This window comes from Kogia breviceps, chromosome 1, assembly GCF_026419965.1.
Source record: "Kogia breviceps isolate mKogBre1 chromosome 1, mKogBre1 haplotype 1, whole genome shotgun sequence".
In the NCBI taxonomy this organism is placed as follows: Eukaryota; Metazoa; Chordata; class Mammalia; order Artiodactyla; family Physeteridae; genus Kogia; species Kogia breviceps.
Window position 1 is genome coordinate 49,593,673 of NC_081310.1, and position 19,190 is coordinate 49,612,862.

At 38.5% G+C, this 19,190-nt stretch overlaps 2 protein-coding genes across 3 annotated transcripts in view; both read left to right on the plus strand.

Annotated features, from left to right (window-relative positions):
- Nucleotides 1-1,880, plus strand: part of TNFSF4 (TNF superfamily member 4) — a 129,024-nt gene extending 127,144 nt beyond the window's left edge. For both annotated transcript variants that reach the window (XM_067031498.1, XM_059072878.2), the window contains exon 3: nucleotides 1,474-1,880. In XM_067031498.1, the coding sequence (XP_066887599.1) occupies nucleotides 1,474-1,823 (350 nt within the window). In that variant the 3' untranslated portion in view covers nucleotides 1,824-1,880. The remainder of the gene's footprint in view (nucleotides 1-1,473) is intronic.
- The window catches only part of TNFSF18 (TNF superfamily member 18), a 422,847-nt gene that overhangs the window by 292,189 nt on the left and 111,468 nt on the right, over nucleotides 1-19,190 (plus strand). The gene's annotated exons all lie outside the window — the stretch shown is intronic.

A 19,190-nucleotide genomic window follows, 5' to 3' on the forward strand; every position in this document is an offset into this window, starting at 1 on the left:
TATTGTTTTCATTAGGGACAAAGAAGGTGTATAAAGAAGAAAAGGGGAGTAATTAGTTACCAAATATGTGCTTGTCACTGGATTACTTCATATTCCTCACTTAATCTTCCCAGGAACCCTTTGAGTAGGAATTATTCTCATTTTTTAGGTAAGAAAACTAAGGCTTTACTTCTTACAAGTTTGTCTGACTGTAAGACCTGTCATTCCCCAGTAATTCTATTATAGGATGGGATTTTACCTTAATGAGAGTTGGGGGACTTGAAGTCAAGGTGATACTTTACCTGGAGAGCAGTATTTGGATCCATGATTAATACTAGAACAACCACCAGTAGTTTCTGTATGGATATTCATTTGTTAAGTCCTCCTGAGCTAAAGGAAAGTATATTTTGCCTTCTATAAGTAATCCTTACTTTCAATTCAAAGTATTTCCCGTGGACTTGATACAAAGCAAGAATTACTGAAATGTGCCCAGCAGTGCACATTTCAGTAAAGTACCTATTCTTTGCTATCACTGAAGGACACGGGGCAGAGTGGGGAGTTTGAGATGTGGTTGCTTGACCATCCAGGATGATATTGAGGCTACCATAGAAATAAAAAGAAATTTGGTTTTTTGATTTACACTTGAAATGGCCCCACACAAAGCTACGAAATCCATCGTTCTGTGTCCTCCTACTCTTCCTTTTCTTTCTCCTGTGGCAAACACTATTCCCAAGGCACCTTCCAGGAAAAACTAGCAATAAAAAGGTAGAAGGGAGAAGTAGGTCTATGTTCTTGAGCTCTTTTACCTGCATCTTTTTTTTTTTTTTTTTTTTTTTTTTACCTGCATCTTAATGAGCAGACTCTGAGCCCACGGACATTTACTAAGCTTTACTTAGTATCACAGCATAACTAAGCTTAAGTGACTGTTGGCAAAGGCCAGTAAACACATGCTGTTGGTAGGTCTAGTGCCCGGGGCATGTGAAAATTTTTCATTTCATAATCAAGTGGAGAGAGGACAGAGAAGATTTAAAAACAATTGCTTTGCATGGAGGGGGTGTGCAGGACCCAGGCAAGGGGCACTTCCACCACACTTTGCCCTAGTCTATCCATTGAGCAAGAAAGGAAGCACCGAATTGCCAATCCCTCCTGGTTTTGAAAAATCAGGGAAATCTTGAGGCTCCATTTCCTGCCACAGGTATGTTGTGATAACTGCCAGTTGCTATAATCTCTCTGCTCCTGAACCTCAGCCCCATCTGTAACTCTCTCGGCTACTAGTATTAGCTTTGCCAGGGAAAGCAGATTCCAACCCTCATGGAGAAAAACAGTATTTTCTTCCTTTCATTCTTCTCAAAATCTCTCCCTATCTCTTTCTCTTCATGTGTTTCTAGACATATTGGAAGGCTGTTGCCCAACTCTGAGCTAAGGAATCTTTTTTTTTTTTTTTTTTTTTTTTTTTTTTTTTTTTTTTTTTTTTTTTTACCCTACCCTCCTTAGAGTGTGAAAATGAGAATGGTTTCATCATCACATCCCCAAACAAGGATGGAACCATGAAGGTGCAAAACAACTCAATCATCATCAACTGTGATGGGTTTTATCTCATCTCCCTGAAGGGCTACTTCTCTCAGGAGCTCAGCCTCAGGCTTCAGTACCGGAAGGGTCGGGAACCCCTCTTCTCCCTGAGCAAGGTCACGTCTGTTGACTCTGTCACAGTGGCCAGTCTGGCTTTCAAGGACAAAGTCTACCTGAATGTGACCACTCACAATGCCTCCTGCGAAGACATTCAGGTGAATGGTGGGGAATTGATTCTCATTCATCAAAATCCTGGTGGATTCTGTGTCTACTGAGGACCTGATGGCTGCATCTGAGCCAGGCACCAACATGAATGCCAAACTGGGGGTGGACAGGACACAGACTCTTCCTTAGGAGTGGAGGAGTCAGCCCAGCTCAGCCCTAATATATGGCCACTTGAGATGTGACCAGAAGATCACTCCCTCCCCCACTCAGGGATATTTAAATCTTTATTTTATGTACCAATTAACTTTATGTATTTATCCTTATATCTTCTAAATCACCTAGCCCTCATCCCTCAGGATTGTCTCAAGCCTATTAGGCACCTCCGAGAGAGTGAGAAAAATAGGTGCCTCTTCCTCAGGATGTTGTTTCTATTGATCAGGAAATTATTGTAATACACTTTCATTATTGAAAAAGATACTTGACTACCATTTGCTGGATATTTGACATCTGGCACTGCCAAAATGAAGAAGACCAAGGAGAGGGTTTATGAATCTGCCAAAGGTGGTGGATTGACCCCTGGCAGCCAAAGGTGCCTCTTCAAGATGAAATTGTTTGGAGTTTGCATATTGCCTAAATACCTCTCTCATGTGGCGGAGTTCAAAAGGAAAATCAACTTGTGAACAGCTGTCAGGACTTGATGAAGATAGCTGGCTAAGGAATACTCTGTGCTTTTTTCTTTCTTTTTTCTCCATTTTGCTTTCCCAGCCTCCAAATGTTCTTGATAGAAATTTCCCTTCAAAGAACCATCTCGGGGATGTGATGCTGTGAAAAACCTAATCAGTGACTTAAGGAAAACTGAGAGGGATTTTTCTAAACTGGGAGAGTGAGATAATTTATTGGGAGGGTTATCTTTATCACTCAGGAGAGCAGTGAAACTGGACCTCTCAGGGTAACAGTCAGTGGGAATTTAAGTTGTCTGGGAAGGAAATCACATTCTTTGCCACAGAGAGGCGAAGTAGCACATGCCCATCCTCCTGCTTATGCTGAGCTACATACTCAGGCCCACACCTTGTACTCATGGACCACCTTGTTAGTCTCAAAAAAAAAAAAACATGAGGGCTTCCCTGGTGGCGCAGTGGTTGAGAGTCCGCCTGCCGATGCAGGGGACACGGGTTCGTGCCCCACTCCGGGAAGATCCCACGTGCCGTAGAGCAGCTGAGCCCGTGAGCCATGGCCGCTGAGTCTGCGCATCCAGAGCCTGTGCTCTGCAACGGGAGAGGCCACAGCAGTGAGAGGCCTGCGTACTGAAGAACAAAAAAAAAAGCAATTCTTTGATCAATTGCAACTTTATGTCAAAAGACATTGAGACGTTATTACATCTTATGAAAAATAATGATCTCTGTCTAGAAACACCATAATATCACATATGATCTCACATTGATAATTGAGGCTAGAAGGACCAATAATCGGCCAATACCAAGGCTTTCAAGAGAATAAGATCACCTACTGTTTATTTTAAATATACCACTTAATGTTTCTGGCTTATGGCATTGTGGACAAATGTGATTTTTCTTAATTTCCAGATGATTTGTAAGTTTTCCATGTCAAAACTTTTACAAATTGGAATTTTTTTATAAAAACTTTTTAGAATGGTAGCAAGTGTTTCCCTGTAATTTTAACTAGAGTGTGTGACATATCATAGAATATTTCTGGATGATTCTGGGTCATCATAGTAGTTGTACTGTGGTGCGCTACAGTGATATCTTCAGGGTCTCCAGAAAGGTGGAAGGCAGTTTGGCCCTACGCTAAATGGTCTCAATTACATTTGGATATTTTTCTTGTCTGTTTGATACAATTATTTTCCGTCTCCAATTAAGTGCCTATCTGTCTCCAACTATATTCCCACCACTCAGTTTTAATCTGTTATAGGCAGAAGCTAAATCAAAATGCTAAATAAAAAGAAGCTAAATTAAAAAAACTGTGCATAAGGTAAGAGTAACCAAACTCTGAGTGGCTGCCCAGGCACTCACATAATTGTTATAATCCTAGGTAAACATCTATGGAGGGCCTGCTGTAGACCAAGGGTTACGCTAAATGCTTTACATGAATTGGCACCCCCCTTCCCCAAGCTGGCTTGCGGGATCTTAGTTCCTGGCCCAGGGCAGTGAAAGTGCCAAGTCCTAACCACTGAACCGCCAGGGAACTCCCCTATGTGAATTGTTCTGAGCAATATATTCTATGAGACCCATCTTGACTACTCAGAGGATTTAAACATGTGTGTGCGCGTGTGTACTTCGTTATTGACTATGTTCTCAAAGTCAAAATTATTCAGTATTACTTATTCTAAGTAAATGTTTATGAATGTAGATAATATTTAAGAAAATGTATGTTTACTTTTTTAAGTTTGGAATTTCTGACTATATTTCTTCTGGACGTACACATTCCAAGCCAAAGCTTGTTTTGTGGGTTGGTTGCCTTTGATGTTACGGCCCCTCCTCACAGGTGACCACTCCCTGTGGGTACACATGGCCTGTTCTTCCCATGCTGGCCTCCTCCAGCCACATAGGGACATTTCTGCCATCCACTAGACTCACTCTGCCAGCTGCCACCCGTCAAAGTATGTGTGTCCTATATAAATCATTCCTTCAAAGGGATAATTAACCTTTCTCCGAAAACAGTGGAGTTTTGTGGAAATGAAAAGTCAGGAGATTAGAATTCTAATTTTGACTCATTCACTAACTAGCCAAGGGACCTTGGACAACTAATTCCCCATTTTTGGATCCTGCTTTTTTCCTCCCTTGTTGAATGATCATTTTAGAATCTTATGCTCATAATGCTAACTGTGAATGTACATAGTAAATACCTATGTACTGGTTGCTGTGAGTCAATATGTATAATCTTCCTTTTACTGTATGGAGTTTTTTCTTTTTCTCGTACAAACTAACATTTTCCCTCAGGCTTTTTGGTGATTCCTTTGAGGGCAGTTGCCAATTGTTAGTGACTTTCTGTTTAGGGAATGGCTTAAGGGATTCCAATCTTGATTCAAATTGTAATTAGTTCTTAAGCATACAGGGCAGGTCCCCAATTTTAAACCATAGTTTTGTATTTAGTGCTCTCCTGGCTCTCAGAGAGTATTAATATTAATATTAATAATATAGCTAATAATAATATTGATATTTACATGGAAACAAATAAAAGATCTCAGAATTCACTACTGGTTAGAGTGTTGAGAGTTTTTATTTATCCTTCTCTTCCTTTCCGTGTTCTGATCAGCTAATTCCCGGATGAGGGGAGGACAGGGTAAACTTTCTGGTTTCCTATCTTCCTCCAATTCCAGCCATCCCAGTTGTGTCCAAGGGATGCTTGAGCTGCCAAAGTCCACCTTTGCTTTTTTTTTTTTTTTTTTTAACATCTTTATTGGAGTATAATTGTTTTACAATAGTGTGTTAGTTTTCCCTCTACAACAAACTAAATCAGTTATACATACACACATGCTCCCACATCTCCTCCCTCTTGCATCACCCTCTCTCCCACCCTCCCTATCCCACCTTTGCTTTTGAAAAGACATTCACTAGAAGTCCGCAGGGCTCCTCTTCATGGTTCAAGAGACTGATACAAATAGAATTCTACTATGTACCGTTGTCCTTTCCCTTGGGACTTCTTGTCTTGTCTCTAACTCTGGGATGGTCTCTTTGGGTATTATGTCCCCTCTCCTTAGTAGTAATTGCATCTGCAGTTTTAAGTAGAGGTCCTAACACTTAATGAGTTTGTGTGCACAAACTGGCCACAGTACCTGTACCTTCTGTGATGGTGTTAACTCTCTCCTTCCTGAATGCTCTTCTTCCCTGACTTTTCTGAACGCACCCCTTTCTGGTCCACTCTTTCCCTCTCTGTTCGCTGCCTGTCTAGATCTCCTTTACCCCTCCTCTTTCTCTACCCATCACTTTTACAATAATGCTCTATAGAGCTCCGTCCTCAGCCCTCTTTCTCTACAATGGGGGTCACAGTCTGGCAGCCAAGAAGCCACAGTCTGGCTTATGTATGTGTTCAATTTGCTTGTTAAGTTTGAATTTAGTTGCTAACACTTAAACATGGGGGAATTTTTGGCTTCTTTTGACAAAACAATACAAAACAGGAGATCTGGTGATGCTGGGCCCAGTTTTGACATGACAGGAATCATCTCAAGCAGGGTAGCAGCCTCCTTCTTTAGAGGGAGTGTGCACTCTCCATTTCTCCAGAGTTTCCCCCATTTCATGCAATGTGCAAATGTGCTTATACCAGCCCACTTCACTCACTTACTGCCTGGCCATGGGGCATTTGAGTTGTGATCTCTGTTCCATACACTTGCCAATTTCATTGATTCTTATGCCTTCAACCGCTGCTCATAACACTGATATCTAAAATCATTCTCCAGCTCAGATGTCTTCCACTCCAGAGTCAAACTTACTGTAATCATCTGTATAATTAGTAATAAATGGCATTCATTGAGTACTTATAGGCCAGACATCATATTAGCCATTTTATATGAATTGTTTAATTCTATCTTCCTAACAGCTCTTTGCGGTAGGTATTATCATTCCTGTTTTATGTATGAAAAACTGAAACTCTAAGGGGTAAAGTAATTTGCCCAAAGACATGCAGCTTATAAGTGGTGGAGCTCAGAATCAAGACCAGGGATAGTTGACACCAAAAACCATGCTTTTAACCACTGCTACCCTGCCTCTGGGAAACTCCATGTGGAAGTAATGGGCACTTTACTCCGGATGCTCACAAAAGAATGTCCTTCCCCTTACCAAGCCTACCTCTCCTCCTGATTCATGATGTTGTTTAAAGACAGTCATTGCTGAAGCCAGAAGCCCCAGTGTCATCCTGTTTTCCTCCTTTTCCCAGTCCCCACCCATGAGCCTGTGGGCTATGGCTTCTCATTAACTCTTCTTTAGACTATAGAGATAACCTCTCACCAGGCCTTCGTGCCTCAGTGAGTTCTCATTGGATTAAGAAAATGATACACTCGAGTTCAGTAAATGAATGAGATGAAGCAGAGTGCTATGGTGAAAAGCTCATGATGTTTGGAACCTAGTTTTAAATCCTGACTCCGTCATTCTCTAGCTTGGTGACCTTGACAAATTTTTCTTTTTTTTTAAACCTCTCTGAATCTTACTTTCTTTATCTGTAAAGAGGGTATATTAACACATACCTTCTGGGTTATTGTGAGCATAAGAGTACCTAACATATTGCCTGGAGCATAGTTGGTCTCAATACTCAATAATTATTATTTTTATTTATTTATTTTTTCTGTTGGTTTCTTTATCTTTTTTGTATTTTTTAAACATCTTTATTGGAGTATAATTGCTTTACAATGGTGTGTTAGTTTCTGCTTTATAACAAAGTGAATCAGCTATACATATACATATATCCCCATATCTCTTCCCTCTTGTGTCTCCCTCTCTCCCACCCTCCCTGTCCTACCCCTCTATGTGGTCACAAAGCACAGAGCTGATCTCCCTGTGCTATGCGGCTGCTTCCCACTAGCTATCTATTTTACATTTGGTAGTGTATATATGTCCATATAATTCTTTCACTTTGTCCCAGCTTACCCTTCCACGTCCCCGTGTCCTCAATTCCATTCTCTAGTAGGTCTGAGTCTTTATTCCCATCCTGCCCCTAGGTTCTTCATGACCATTTTTTTTTTTTTTTTAGATTCCATATATATGTGTTAGCATACAGTATTTGTTTTTCTCTTTCTGACTTACTTCACTCTGTATGACAGACAACACCATACACAAAAATAAACTCAAAATGGATTAAAGACTTAAATGTAAGGCCAGATACTATCAAACTCTTAGAGGATAACATAGGCAGAACACTATGACATTAATCACAGCAAGATCCTTTTTGACCCACCTACTAGAGAAATGGAAATTAAAAAAAAATAATAAACAAATGGAACCTAGTGAAACTTAAAAGCTTTTGCACAGCAAAGGAAACCATAAACAAGACAAAAAGACAACCCTCAGAATGGGAGAAAATAGTTGCAAATGAAGCAACTGACAAAGGATTAATCTCCAAAATTTATAAGCAGCTCAATATCAAAAAAAAAAACAAACAAACAACCCAATCCAAAAATGGGCAGAAGACCTAAATAGACATTTCTCCAAAGAAGATACACAGATTGCCAACAAACACATGAAAGAATGCTCAACATCATTAATCATTAGAGAAATGGAAATGAAAACTACAATGAGATATATCTCACACCAGTCAGAATGGCTATCATCCAAAAATCTACAAACAATAAATGCTGGAGAAGGTGTGGAGAAAAGGGAACCCTCTTGCACTGTTAGTGGGAATGTAGATTGATACAGCCACTATGGAGAACAATATGGAGGTTCCTTAAAAAACTACAAATAGAACTACCATACGACCCAGCAATCCCACTACTGGGCGTATACCCTGAGAAAACCATAATTCCAAAAGGGTCATGTACCACAATGTTCATTGCAGCTCTGTTTAAAATAGCCAGGACATGGAAGCAAACTAAGTGTCCATCAACAGATGAATGGATAAAGAAGACGTGGCACATATATACAATGGAATATTACTCAATAATTATTAATTTACAAAAGTTACTCCACAAGGCAGAAAGTGAGTGCCAAGTGAATAATGGAATTTATCTGGTTTAGTGATGGGGAAATCACTAAAGCAAATGGAAGAGCCTTGCGGAATTTAGATTGGAGAAGAGGAAAGGACAACATAGCAGGGGGAGAACAGTGTGTGCAAATGCCTAGAGGTGGAAATTCTCATGGTGTTTTCTGGGGACAAGGAACTTCCACTGTGGTTATGACACTCATTCTCTCATTCCTTTATTTGAGCATATTCTGTTTTCCAGGACAGAAATCTGTGTTTGGTCACGGTTGGAGGTAAGGATTAATGAGTAGTTTGAGGATAAAATATTGGAGGCATTAAAGACATAGCTAAGAATTTTAGATCATATCCTGCAAAGGGAGACAATCAACGTTTTTGAATACAGAGAATTTATAATGATTTGGGGGCAGAGCCTAAGTTCTTGTCAATATCACTTTTCATTTTGACCCAGTTCATAGGAGTACTGTTCTCTGTCAGTTGAACAAAAGCTTTCAATTACTTTTACTAGAAGAAAATAAGAAAAGGAAATGTCATAAAAGTTTTTACTTTTTTTTTTTTTTACTTTTGGCAAAAGGTATACAGAGAGCTTATTAAATTCAGAGTTAATGTTTAATAAATACCACAGTGGGTGGTTTTTAAAATATTAATTATATATATATTTTTAAAGTAGTATTTTCAGATATCAACCTGAGAGATGTTATGAGTACTAAAGAATAATTCTTGAAGATTTCAATTACTGTGCACATTTATTTATTTGTTTGTGACTTAAATATATCCTATTTCTAAAATTTAGTTTTGGGCAGTGCTTTGGAATTGCCTATCATCTGTCTATCTGCCTATCTATCTATCTATCTATCATCATCATCTATCTTATCTATCACCTATCTATCATCCATCTATCATCTATCTATCTATCTATCATCTATCTATCATCTATCTATCTATACTTTTCCCCTGCAGTAGCCTCCCTCACAGAGTATGTGGGTAGCCTGGGACTTCCCCAAGAACATCCCTAGTAATTAGTCATAGTGGCTCTTATAGCCACTCATTCAATCCATAATCCATGGGATCAAGACATGGAAGGATATTGTTAAAATTTAAATGTAAATATTACTTAGGAGAGCTGACACATGAAGCCTATTAATGCTTTACCATTACCACTCCCCCCAACAAAAAGCTGGTCAATGGTTCATGCCAATCTTGAGGGCATGGGATGTAAGGTGCTTTAGTTCTGACTGATGCCTGTGGGACAACTAGGGTAGCATTCAATCCAGAAGCAGGCAGGGAGTTGCCTTAGGAAGAGAATGTTGAGCTTCCAGGGTATCCTGTCATTCTGCTACAGCCCTTCAGAACTCTGGAGCCACTGTACATGGGGTGTGGTTAAACATGGGCCTTGACCAGCATTTTGTTTAATGGAACTCATTGACTTTGTTCATCTTCCTATGGTCTGTCTGTGGGAGGGAGCAGAGGAATGCTAGGAGCTGAAACAGACTTTTAGCATTTGGGTTTCCTTGGAGTCATGCCATGGCTGAGAAAATACTTTTATGTTCATATACATTCTCTTTATTGCTAATGGATATAAAAGACCTTTATTTTCCTCCTGATTTATTCAGTCTTGACCTTTGGTTTTTGAGGTCTGAGGTTAAAAGAAGAGTAACCAAAGAAGCAATCTATATTGTAGAAATATAAGCAGGAAATGATTTCTAAAGGTCATTTCAGCCCAGCTCTTTACTTTTATTTAGGATGTACTATTTATTAGTAAGGACATATATCATCTTAGTGATTTTGAAGATATGACAATCTGTATCTTCCCTGTATAATCCATTTTAAGAGTTAACATTCTATAGTCTTATGACAATTCCTTAAGGCAACTTGAACCTTTCAATTTATAAAAATCTCATTCACTATTATAAATAATCAATAGTCAGGCAGTCAACATAAATATGTTCTACTCCTACTATATGCCAGGCACTGTACTTGGCACTTAGTGATACCTTTTTTCCTCATGAGAAATGAAAATGAGCCATTATTATTGATCTTTTACTCTCAAACCCCCAATACTTGCTGCTGTTATGTCTATTGTTCATCCCTCTCCTAGCACACATGCATTACCCAGATGCATTATAGAATATTATCAATCAATAAAAACATTGACATAATGTACCACATTATTTGTATATTTTTCAGTAAAACTATTTCTATCCCCTTAATCATGTTAATACTATTTTAATCTCTTAAAAATTGATGCAAACACATTTTTTTTAGGTGAGTAATAAACAATTCTCATTTCACTTACAGTTAAAGCACATTTTATTGGAGGTGAAATACATAGCATTTTCGAAAGAGCAGATATTTGAAAGTTCAAAATAATTTTGTCTCTGAATTTTCATTTTTAGAGTGTTGAATTCATAAGATAAGGAGACCAGAGACAGAGTTAGTAGATTTCTTGTATAGCATTCCTTATATGATTGATGACATTTTATCCATTCATCCACAGATAATTATTGAATTCCTACTTTGTGTTACTGTGTGCCTACTATGCTAGGTACTTAAAATATAAAGACAAACACAGAATCATTTCTTTCCACGAAGTATTGAGAATAGTGCATAATATTAACTGGAGTGAGGAGAAGCTAGATACCAGATAAGATATCAGGATATCCGTAAGAAACTGAGTGTTGATGACTATAAAGAAAGGAATGGATCTGAAAGTTATCAGGAACAAAAAACTAATAGGACCTCTTGATTGGTAGGATGTGATTTAGTGATGAGGAATTCATTTGCTCATTCATTAAAACTACTGTTGTGGGCTTCCCTGGTGGTGCAGTGGTTGAGAATCCGCCTGCCGATGCAGGGGACGCGGGTTCGTGCCCCGGTCCGGGAAGATCCCACATGCCGCGGAGCAGCTGTGCCCGTGAGCCATGGCCGCTGAGCCTGCGCGTCTGGAGCCTGTGCTCCGCAACGGGAGAGGCCACAACAGTGAGAGGCCCGCGTACCGCCAAAAAAAAAACCACTACTGTTGTTTTGAGAGTCATGAAAAAATAAGAACAAACAAAAAATGAAGAGAAAATGAGAGTGCTATGAGAAAAAAAAATAGTGGGGTTACTTACTTTAAATTGGGGAGAGACCTTGTTGAGGAGATGCCGTTTAACTCAAGATCTGAAAATTTGAAGAAACCAGCTGTTTGAAGCAAAACATGTTAGCAGGGGCCAATGAGGTGGGGGTGAATAGTGGAAAAAGGAAATTAAAAAATTAGTCACATCTATGTCCATGTGACCAACTTTGGAAATGAGAACTATGATAGTTATGAGTATTTTTCCTTATTTTGATATGACGATATTTATGCACACATTAACCACTCTTTTCCTTCCACTTTCCCATTCCTCTGTCACATCTACTATAACATGTGTTCATGGTGTTAACTTTACATCTTCGTGTGACTCAGCTGGAAGAGGAACAGAACATCATCCAAAGATGGATAAGTGAACTTTGTATCTTATTTGTGCGAGAGAGTTAACATGTTTTTGGTTGCACAAGGGATAGCTGTATCATTGGTAGAAGCATCATTTTGCTATTGTCTTTATTTAGAAGTTAAGTATGATTAAAAGATACTATGTTGACAGGGGTGAACTGTGGTGGGTTCATATTAGTACAAGTTAGCTAAGGTTGAAGTATAATTCCTAGGATTCTTTTCCCTGTACAGGGAGAAGTTTGCATGAAATTTAGAAGGTGGAAATGAAGGAGCAGCCGTTTTTATACTCAAGAGGTTGGAGACATTGTGGCAACTGACAGCCATTGGTGCTGATCTGCCAGGTCACCATGTTACTGTGAGGCAACAACCGAACTCACAGCTTATCTACCTTCTTCCAGATCTCCTTACTTGGCTTCTCCAAGTCCTGGGCCATATACTTCTGCAGCCCTGTGGTAAAGGGATCTAATTTCTCCTGCAGGTTACCAGTGTCCTTAAAGTTGGTGGTGTCCAGAGACAGATGTGAATTCCAGCTTGTCTTCCTGGGTCTAGTGTTCAAGAGAAAGTGACAGCATGGAAAAGAGGCAAGGAAGTACCAATATATAAGATAACAGGAGTCCTTGAAGAAGAAAACCAATTTAAAAAAACAAACAGAAAAGTGCTAAAAACTATAGTTTAAAAAACTGTTCTGAAATCAAAATATTTGAAACCACATATTGCATGCATGGGAGTACTGACCCTCAATGACCAATACCAAGACATAGTAAAATTACTGAACTTAAAAAAAAGGGAAATCATTTAATAGGCATCTTGGCAAAAAAGTTATCACCAGACTCTTTGAGACTAACACGCTATTAGTTTCCTATTTCTACTGTAAAAGATTACCAGAAACTAATGGGTTTAAAACAACCAACACTTGTTCTCTTACAGTTCTAGAGACAGTCTGAAATGAATCTTACAGGGCTAAGATCAAGATGTCAGCTGGGCTGGCTCCTTCTGGAGGCTCTCAGGGAGAATCCATTTCTTTGTGTTTTCCAGCTTCTAGAGACTGTTCTCATTCCTTGGTCAATAGCCCTGCCTCACCTCACATTTTCTCTCCTTGCTTCAGTCAACACACTGCCTTCTTTCTTTCCTGTAGTCAAATGTGCCTCTGCTTCTCTCTCATAAGGATATTTGTGATTGCATTTAGGGTCCATCTGGATAATCCAGGGTAAACTCCCTATCTCAAGACTCTTAATCACATCTGTAAAATCCCCTTTGCCATATAAGGTAACACACACAGTCTCCAGGTATTAGGATATGGGTATCTTTGATGGAGTCTGGGGGAGGCATTATGCAGCCTACCACAAACACACAAACAGCCAGAAGAAAATAGAAAACATTTAAAATACTCAAGGAAAGAAAAAACAAGATAAAAATTTTATATCCAGCAAAAATAACATTCAAATATAATGGGCATAGATAAATTGCTTTCAACTTTTAAGAACTCAGGAAATATTGTTCCCATAAACCCTTCCTGAAGACTCTATTAGAAAATGAGCTATAATAAGTAAATAGACATTGACCTAAGGACTTGTGGTGATCATGAAACACCTAGTTTTTATAAAGATAAGACTTGGAAGGAAGAGATTATAGATATAATGGCTACATCCTCTGACAACATAACTTTAAAGTGTGTAAGGGAGAATGGGGAGGGTATATTAAAAATATGTTTTAGACTGTTCTTAGTAACTGTATAGATGGTAGTTATATTAGTACAGCTATTCTGAAACTGTGTTGTGTATAATGTGGAATAAAATAAATGTACAATCATCATTTAAGGATTAGCTCAAAGAAAACTCCCCTTTAAGTCCTCCTTTAATTTCACTAGGAAGAAGAAATCTTTTCCTTTCTTTGAATTCCCATTATACATTATATAATTCTTTTATGATACATTAAAAAAAATTTTTTTATTATGGTGATTTGAAGCAAATTTTTTTCTCAGGCACTACAATGTTGAGTTTCTATACCTGACACAGTGCTAAGCATATAAGGTTGGCCAGTGAATAATTTTTTTGTGAATAAATAAATGAATTATCTTGAAGAAACTTAGCAGGTACAGAGATAAAACATTGGTATTACTAATAAAATTCTCATACTAGGTTCACATTTCTTTTTTCCCAAAGTGTTGTGAAGGATAGAGTATCTTCATTAATAATGTCTGCTCACTAAATAGTGAAATGTTCCTTCTATAAGGCCAGGTCCTGCCCCCTAGTTATTTGTTGTTGTTGTTTAGATTGGTAGTATGGAAATAGCTCCCTAAGGACCAATACTTTTATTGTTTTCTGAAGGTAGTTTGTTCCTTTGGGTATAATTTGTTAGACAAGCCTCATAAACTATAATTAACTACCCACAAAAAAGCAATCCCACCTTTGTTAATCACCTGCCCACACCTTCTTTATAGCTGTAGAATTCATTCTGAGTCTGTAGCCTAGCCACGTGCTTACAAGCAGAAGATACTTGTAAGAGGAGACTTCTGCCAGTTGCTCTTAGACCAGAAAAAAAAGCATGACTTTCTTCTGGCTTGGCTGACTTCCCTGTTAATTTAGTGTTAGTTGAAAACATAACTCATTTAGCATGCAACAGGAGTCTTGCTGGAACAGGAATAAATATCTACCTAAGGAGACTGGAGAAGAAAATAGTATCCCAAGCTAAGTCTAGACAAGCAGACAGTTGAGTCTAGATCCACATTCCACTGAATTAATGTTCTTCCCATAAAGTTAAATAGACAGGAAACTCTCTCAAATTGCAGTGTCATGCTCTTCATAAGACTTTTGCCAGAAATTCTCAAGTGGCTAAGTGGCCGGCAGCACAATGTATGCTATAATTTCCTAAATAAAAGCTTCCTTCTTAGGAGGGCTGGGATGGCCCTTGGGACCATCAAGAAAAGGAAGGGAATGCAGTGAAGGAAAAGCAAAAATAAAGCAGGCATGGAGAAGACATTCAAGGAAGGGACAATATAAATCTCCTTCAAAAACATAGATTTACAATAGAGGTTTATTAAACTTGAGGTTTACAATAGAGGTTTATTATTATTTCAGTTCAATTTATTTGAACAAGTATTTGTTCAGTTTCTTTCACCAGGTGACTGACACTGTAGGTGTTCTGGAGAATCTGAGAGAGATAGAAAGGAAGTAGAATAATATGATTGGTATAAACACAATATTTGGAATCAAAGGAGGCTTGACTTCAAGTTGGGATTTTACCGTCACTTATCAGCTTTGTCCTTTGGCTAATTACTTAATTGTAGGTCCCCTACTCATTGCCTTCCCTGCTGTACCACTGTACAAATAGGGATAATGAAACGTATTTCACTGGATTGTTGTGAGGGTGAAATGGAGCACTAAGTATAGTTCAGTTCTCGACATTTTCAAGATATTTAATAATCTTTAGTGACTACCTGTAGAGTCTTATTTAACAGAAACCAAAGACATAAGAGCCTCTAAAAGAAGTATATATAGAGAAAATTTTGTGGGTTTGCAAGAAAGATGAATAAGATAAATGGAATATTTTGCATCATTAGCAAATTGTGCAGACTTATGATTTGTATGAAGCAGTAGGCCTGAGGGTTTTTATTTTATTATTGAAACTTCTATGGGCTTAAGCAAGTTTTTTTAAAAGGCAGACTTAGCATTTTACAGATGAGAAAACTAAGGTTTACAATAGCAGAGACTACTACCTAATTGACAAAACTGTTTCCTTTTCTCTCTGCCTCCCTTGAAGTTAGAAGTGGCCATGTGACTGAGTTCTAACCAATGGAATGTGAGTCATAGCCCATCCTACTTGCAATACTCTATGCTCTTCTCCTATATACTGGCTGGATATTGATCTCCAGGGAAACTCTGAAGCCTTCTTCAGCCTGGGTCTGTAACTGACTGCATGAAATAGTCTCTTTCCTGTCTCTCGTTATCAATCAGAAACACCTTTCTGGCCTACATACACAAGAAATTTCCACTGCTTTAAGTTATTGAGAGTCTGGGATTTTTTTTTTTTTTTACAGTAACTAGGATTGCTCAGCTAAAACAGTTGGAGTGGAGAGAATAAGAAATTGACTATATATAGAACAACTCACAGAGCCATATTTAAAATCTCAGAGCATCAAGGAATCAGATCATAAATCTACCTTTATCATTTTTTACACCTTTTGTACCTCTAGATATAGCTTGAAACTTGTGAAACTGTTGGTATGGTTCCTAACTATGCTGGGATTAATGCATACTGGTGGGGAATAATCATGTTTATATTTGTATTAAAAATACAAGTGGTCAAGGCTTCCCTGGTGGCGCAGTGGTTGAGAATCCGCCTGCCGATGCAGGGGACACGGGTTCGTGCCCCGGTCCGGGAAGATCCCACATGCCGCGGAGCGGCTGGGCCCGTGAGCCATGGCCGCTGAGCCTGTGCGTCCGGAGCCTGTGCTCCGCAACGGGAGAGGCCACAACAGTGAGAGGCCTGCGTACCACAAAAACCAAAAAAAAAAAAAAAAAAAGAAAAAGCTTTACATCACTTCTGTAATTTGGTGACACTTGCTTTTGTATTCTTTCTAATGTCGTTGTACAGGTTAAGTCAAGCAATATGGCAGTACTACTGACATTATTCTTCAGAAGTCTAAATATTTTATACAACAATTAAAATAAAGTCTTGTGTACAAAGAGCAGTGGGGTCTTCAAATCAATTATTTTCCAAGGGGCTTTTTCTACATTAAAATCATAGAATCATGGTTATGATGTTAACAACTAATTTTCATGGAGCTTATATTTTGCCATGCACTGTTTTAGGTGCCTGGAGTAGAACCTTATTCACCACTACCGCAAAGAGACCTGAGACTACACATCTCTGCTCAAAAGAGATTTTAAATGACTCACTTGGAGTTTTTACAAACAAATAAGTCTCTAGATTCCTTGCAGTAGTGATCAAGGAGAGAGATGAAAACTTCACCACTGACTTGTCTGGTTTAATTTCATTACTTATGCTTTATTTGCAGGTCAACAGTTAAGGTATCCTTTGTAACCTAGCCAGTCTGGTGTACTAGAATAAGAGATGTACTTAAGGTAAGACCCTTGGGTTCCAGAATAAAGTCTGCCACACACACCACAACCCTGGGCCTTAGATCTGTGATTTCTCATCCTAATTCTTATTGTCAAGAAGTTCTAAATCTATGGGATGGATAAATCTGTCCATATAATCTCTAAAACTTCTCAATCTAACATTCTACTAGAGGACCAGCCATATTTAAGGGGAAAAGGTACCACCAGCACTGCCACCAGCACTACTACCATCAGTGTTGTCATACAGCTACAGGCAATGGGATAGTATGGTGGCTAGAAACAGATGCGAAAGCCAGATGACCTCTTTGCATCTTGGTTTTACCATTCATTAGCTGTGTGACCTTGGGCAAAATACTAGACTACTCCATGCCTCAGTTTGTTCATCTGTAAAATAAGAAGGAGAGTAATAGTTACTTCACAGAATCACTAAGGAGATTATTTCATGTATATAAAACATTTAGAAGAGTGTCTGGCATATAATAAGCACTGATTACATATTAGCTATTATTGTTATGGTTTGGGGGTAACTTATGGCACTGGGGAAAATATAAGACCACTGAGGTCACATATTGCTGTCACCTCTCTCTGTATATAAAGAGCATGGTCATAGGTGGCTAAAAAGCATGGATATTTTGACTCTGTGGGTGAGGGCTTTTAAACATGAGGAAGTATCACTAACATTCGGATTCTTAAGTTAGATAGGGGATAATGAGTATTTTTTTACTGTGTTCCAAAATGTACATATTATTTTGCATGCATCATATATTTCATCAAAAACAATAGGATTTGTGAAGTCCTATTTACAAATTTATATAAAATTATATAAATGGATGTGCATATGTAATAAGAACGGTTTTATAACATTTAAAAAATCATGGGACAAGAACTCTGATTACCTTAGTTGTAGAGTGACATCCAAAGAGCTGAGCTAAATGCAACATTGGCTTGCTTTGCCCAGAAAATGAGACTGAGTGGGGATGAGTCATATCAAATACAATGGTTAGTGGGTGAGGTTTGTCTTTGATGCCAACAAGATCCTTGTCTTTACACTTTTATGCTCCTGGTTTTCCTTCTGGTCTCACATTCTATCCTTATCCAATCACACTTTTGGGCCACCATCACCTATTGCCTGGTTTTATTCAACATCCTCCTAATAGGTCCCCTTGCCACCAATCAGGTCTCCTCCAATCCTGTCTCTACCCTGCATGTAAGAGGTCCTTTTGAAAATACAACTTTGACCAGGTCACTTCTTGGCTTGAAACTCTTGGATGAGTCTTCATTGCCCTCAAGGTAGAATTAACATGGAATGACATAGCAAAGACTACTAGTATGCTTTAATATTGTTTTCTCCTTCTTCCTTACTAACAAAACCTTGATTTTGTTAGGGAGAGCAATTGTGCTCAACTAAGAAACTACATTTCCAAGCACTCCTTACAGATAGGAATGGTTGTATGACTAAATTCTGGCCAATGAGATATAAGCCAAAATGTCAAGTGTGGCATCTAGAAAACCTCCACCAAAAGGAAACTAACTCAGGGGGACTTTAAAGTGGTGCTTTTTCTCTCTCCTTCCATCTCCTTGACTGAAAGAAATAGTGGCTCAAGCTGAAGTGGCGATCGTGAGACCTTGAAATGGTCTTGTGGAGAGGGGTCCTGCCATAAAGATGGCAGAACTGAAAGTAAGAATGAGCTGAAATCTTTGATGGTTCCTCGATCATGGAAATAGTTTGGACTGTCTACTTCTGGATTTGTTTTACATGAGAGAAAAATAACCCACTATCTTATTTAAACGGTGTTTTGGTGACTGCCATTTCTCACATCCATACATAATTTCTAAATGATATTTGTGGCTTAAGGTCTGGTATCTATCTCTTCAGCCTCATATTCTACCCACTTTTGTCCTCAGCCCTCAAAGACCTATATCTAAAGCATAACAAATTAATTTCAGTTCCTTAAGCCTGTTTTCTAATCTTTCTGCCTAAAATGCTTTCTTCCCTCCCTTTGACTAGTTTAATGTCTACTCTTCATTCTAGTCTTAATTATCACTTATTCCAGGAAAGCTTCCTTTTCATTCTAAGTCTAAACAGTTATCCATCCTACCTATTTCCATTAAATCCTATACTTTCTATCTTGTCTGGTATCAACTGTAATTGATAAATTGCTTACCTGCTTCCTCTACTAGGTCTTAGGGTCAGTGATAGCAAGAACTGTGTCATGTCTACAGTTTTATCTCTAATATCTACTGCAACCCTGGTACCTTAGAGCCAGTCAGTAAATGTG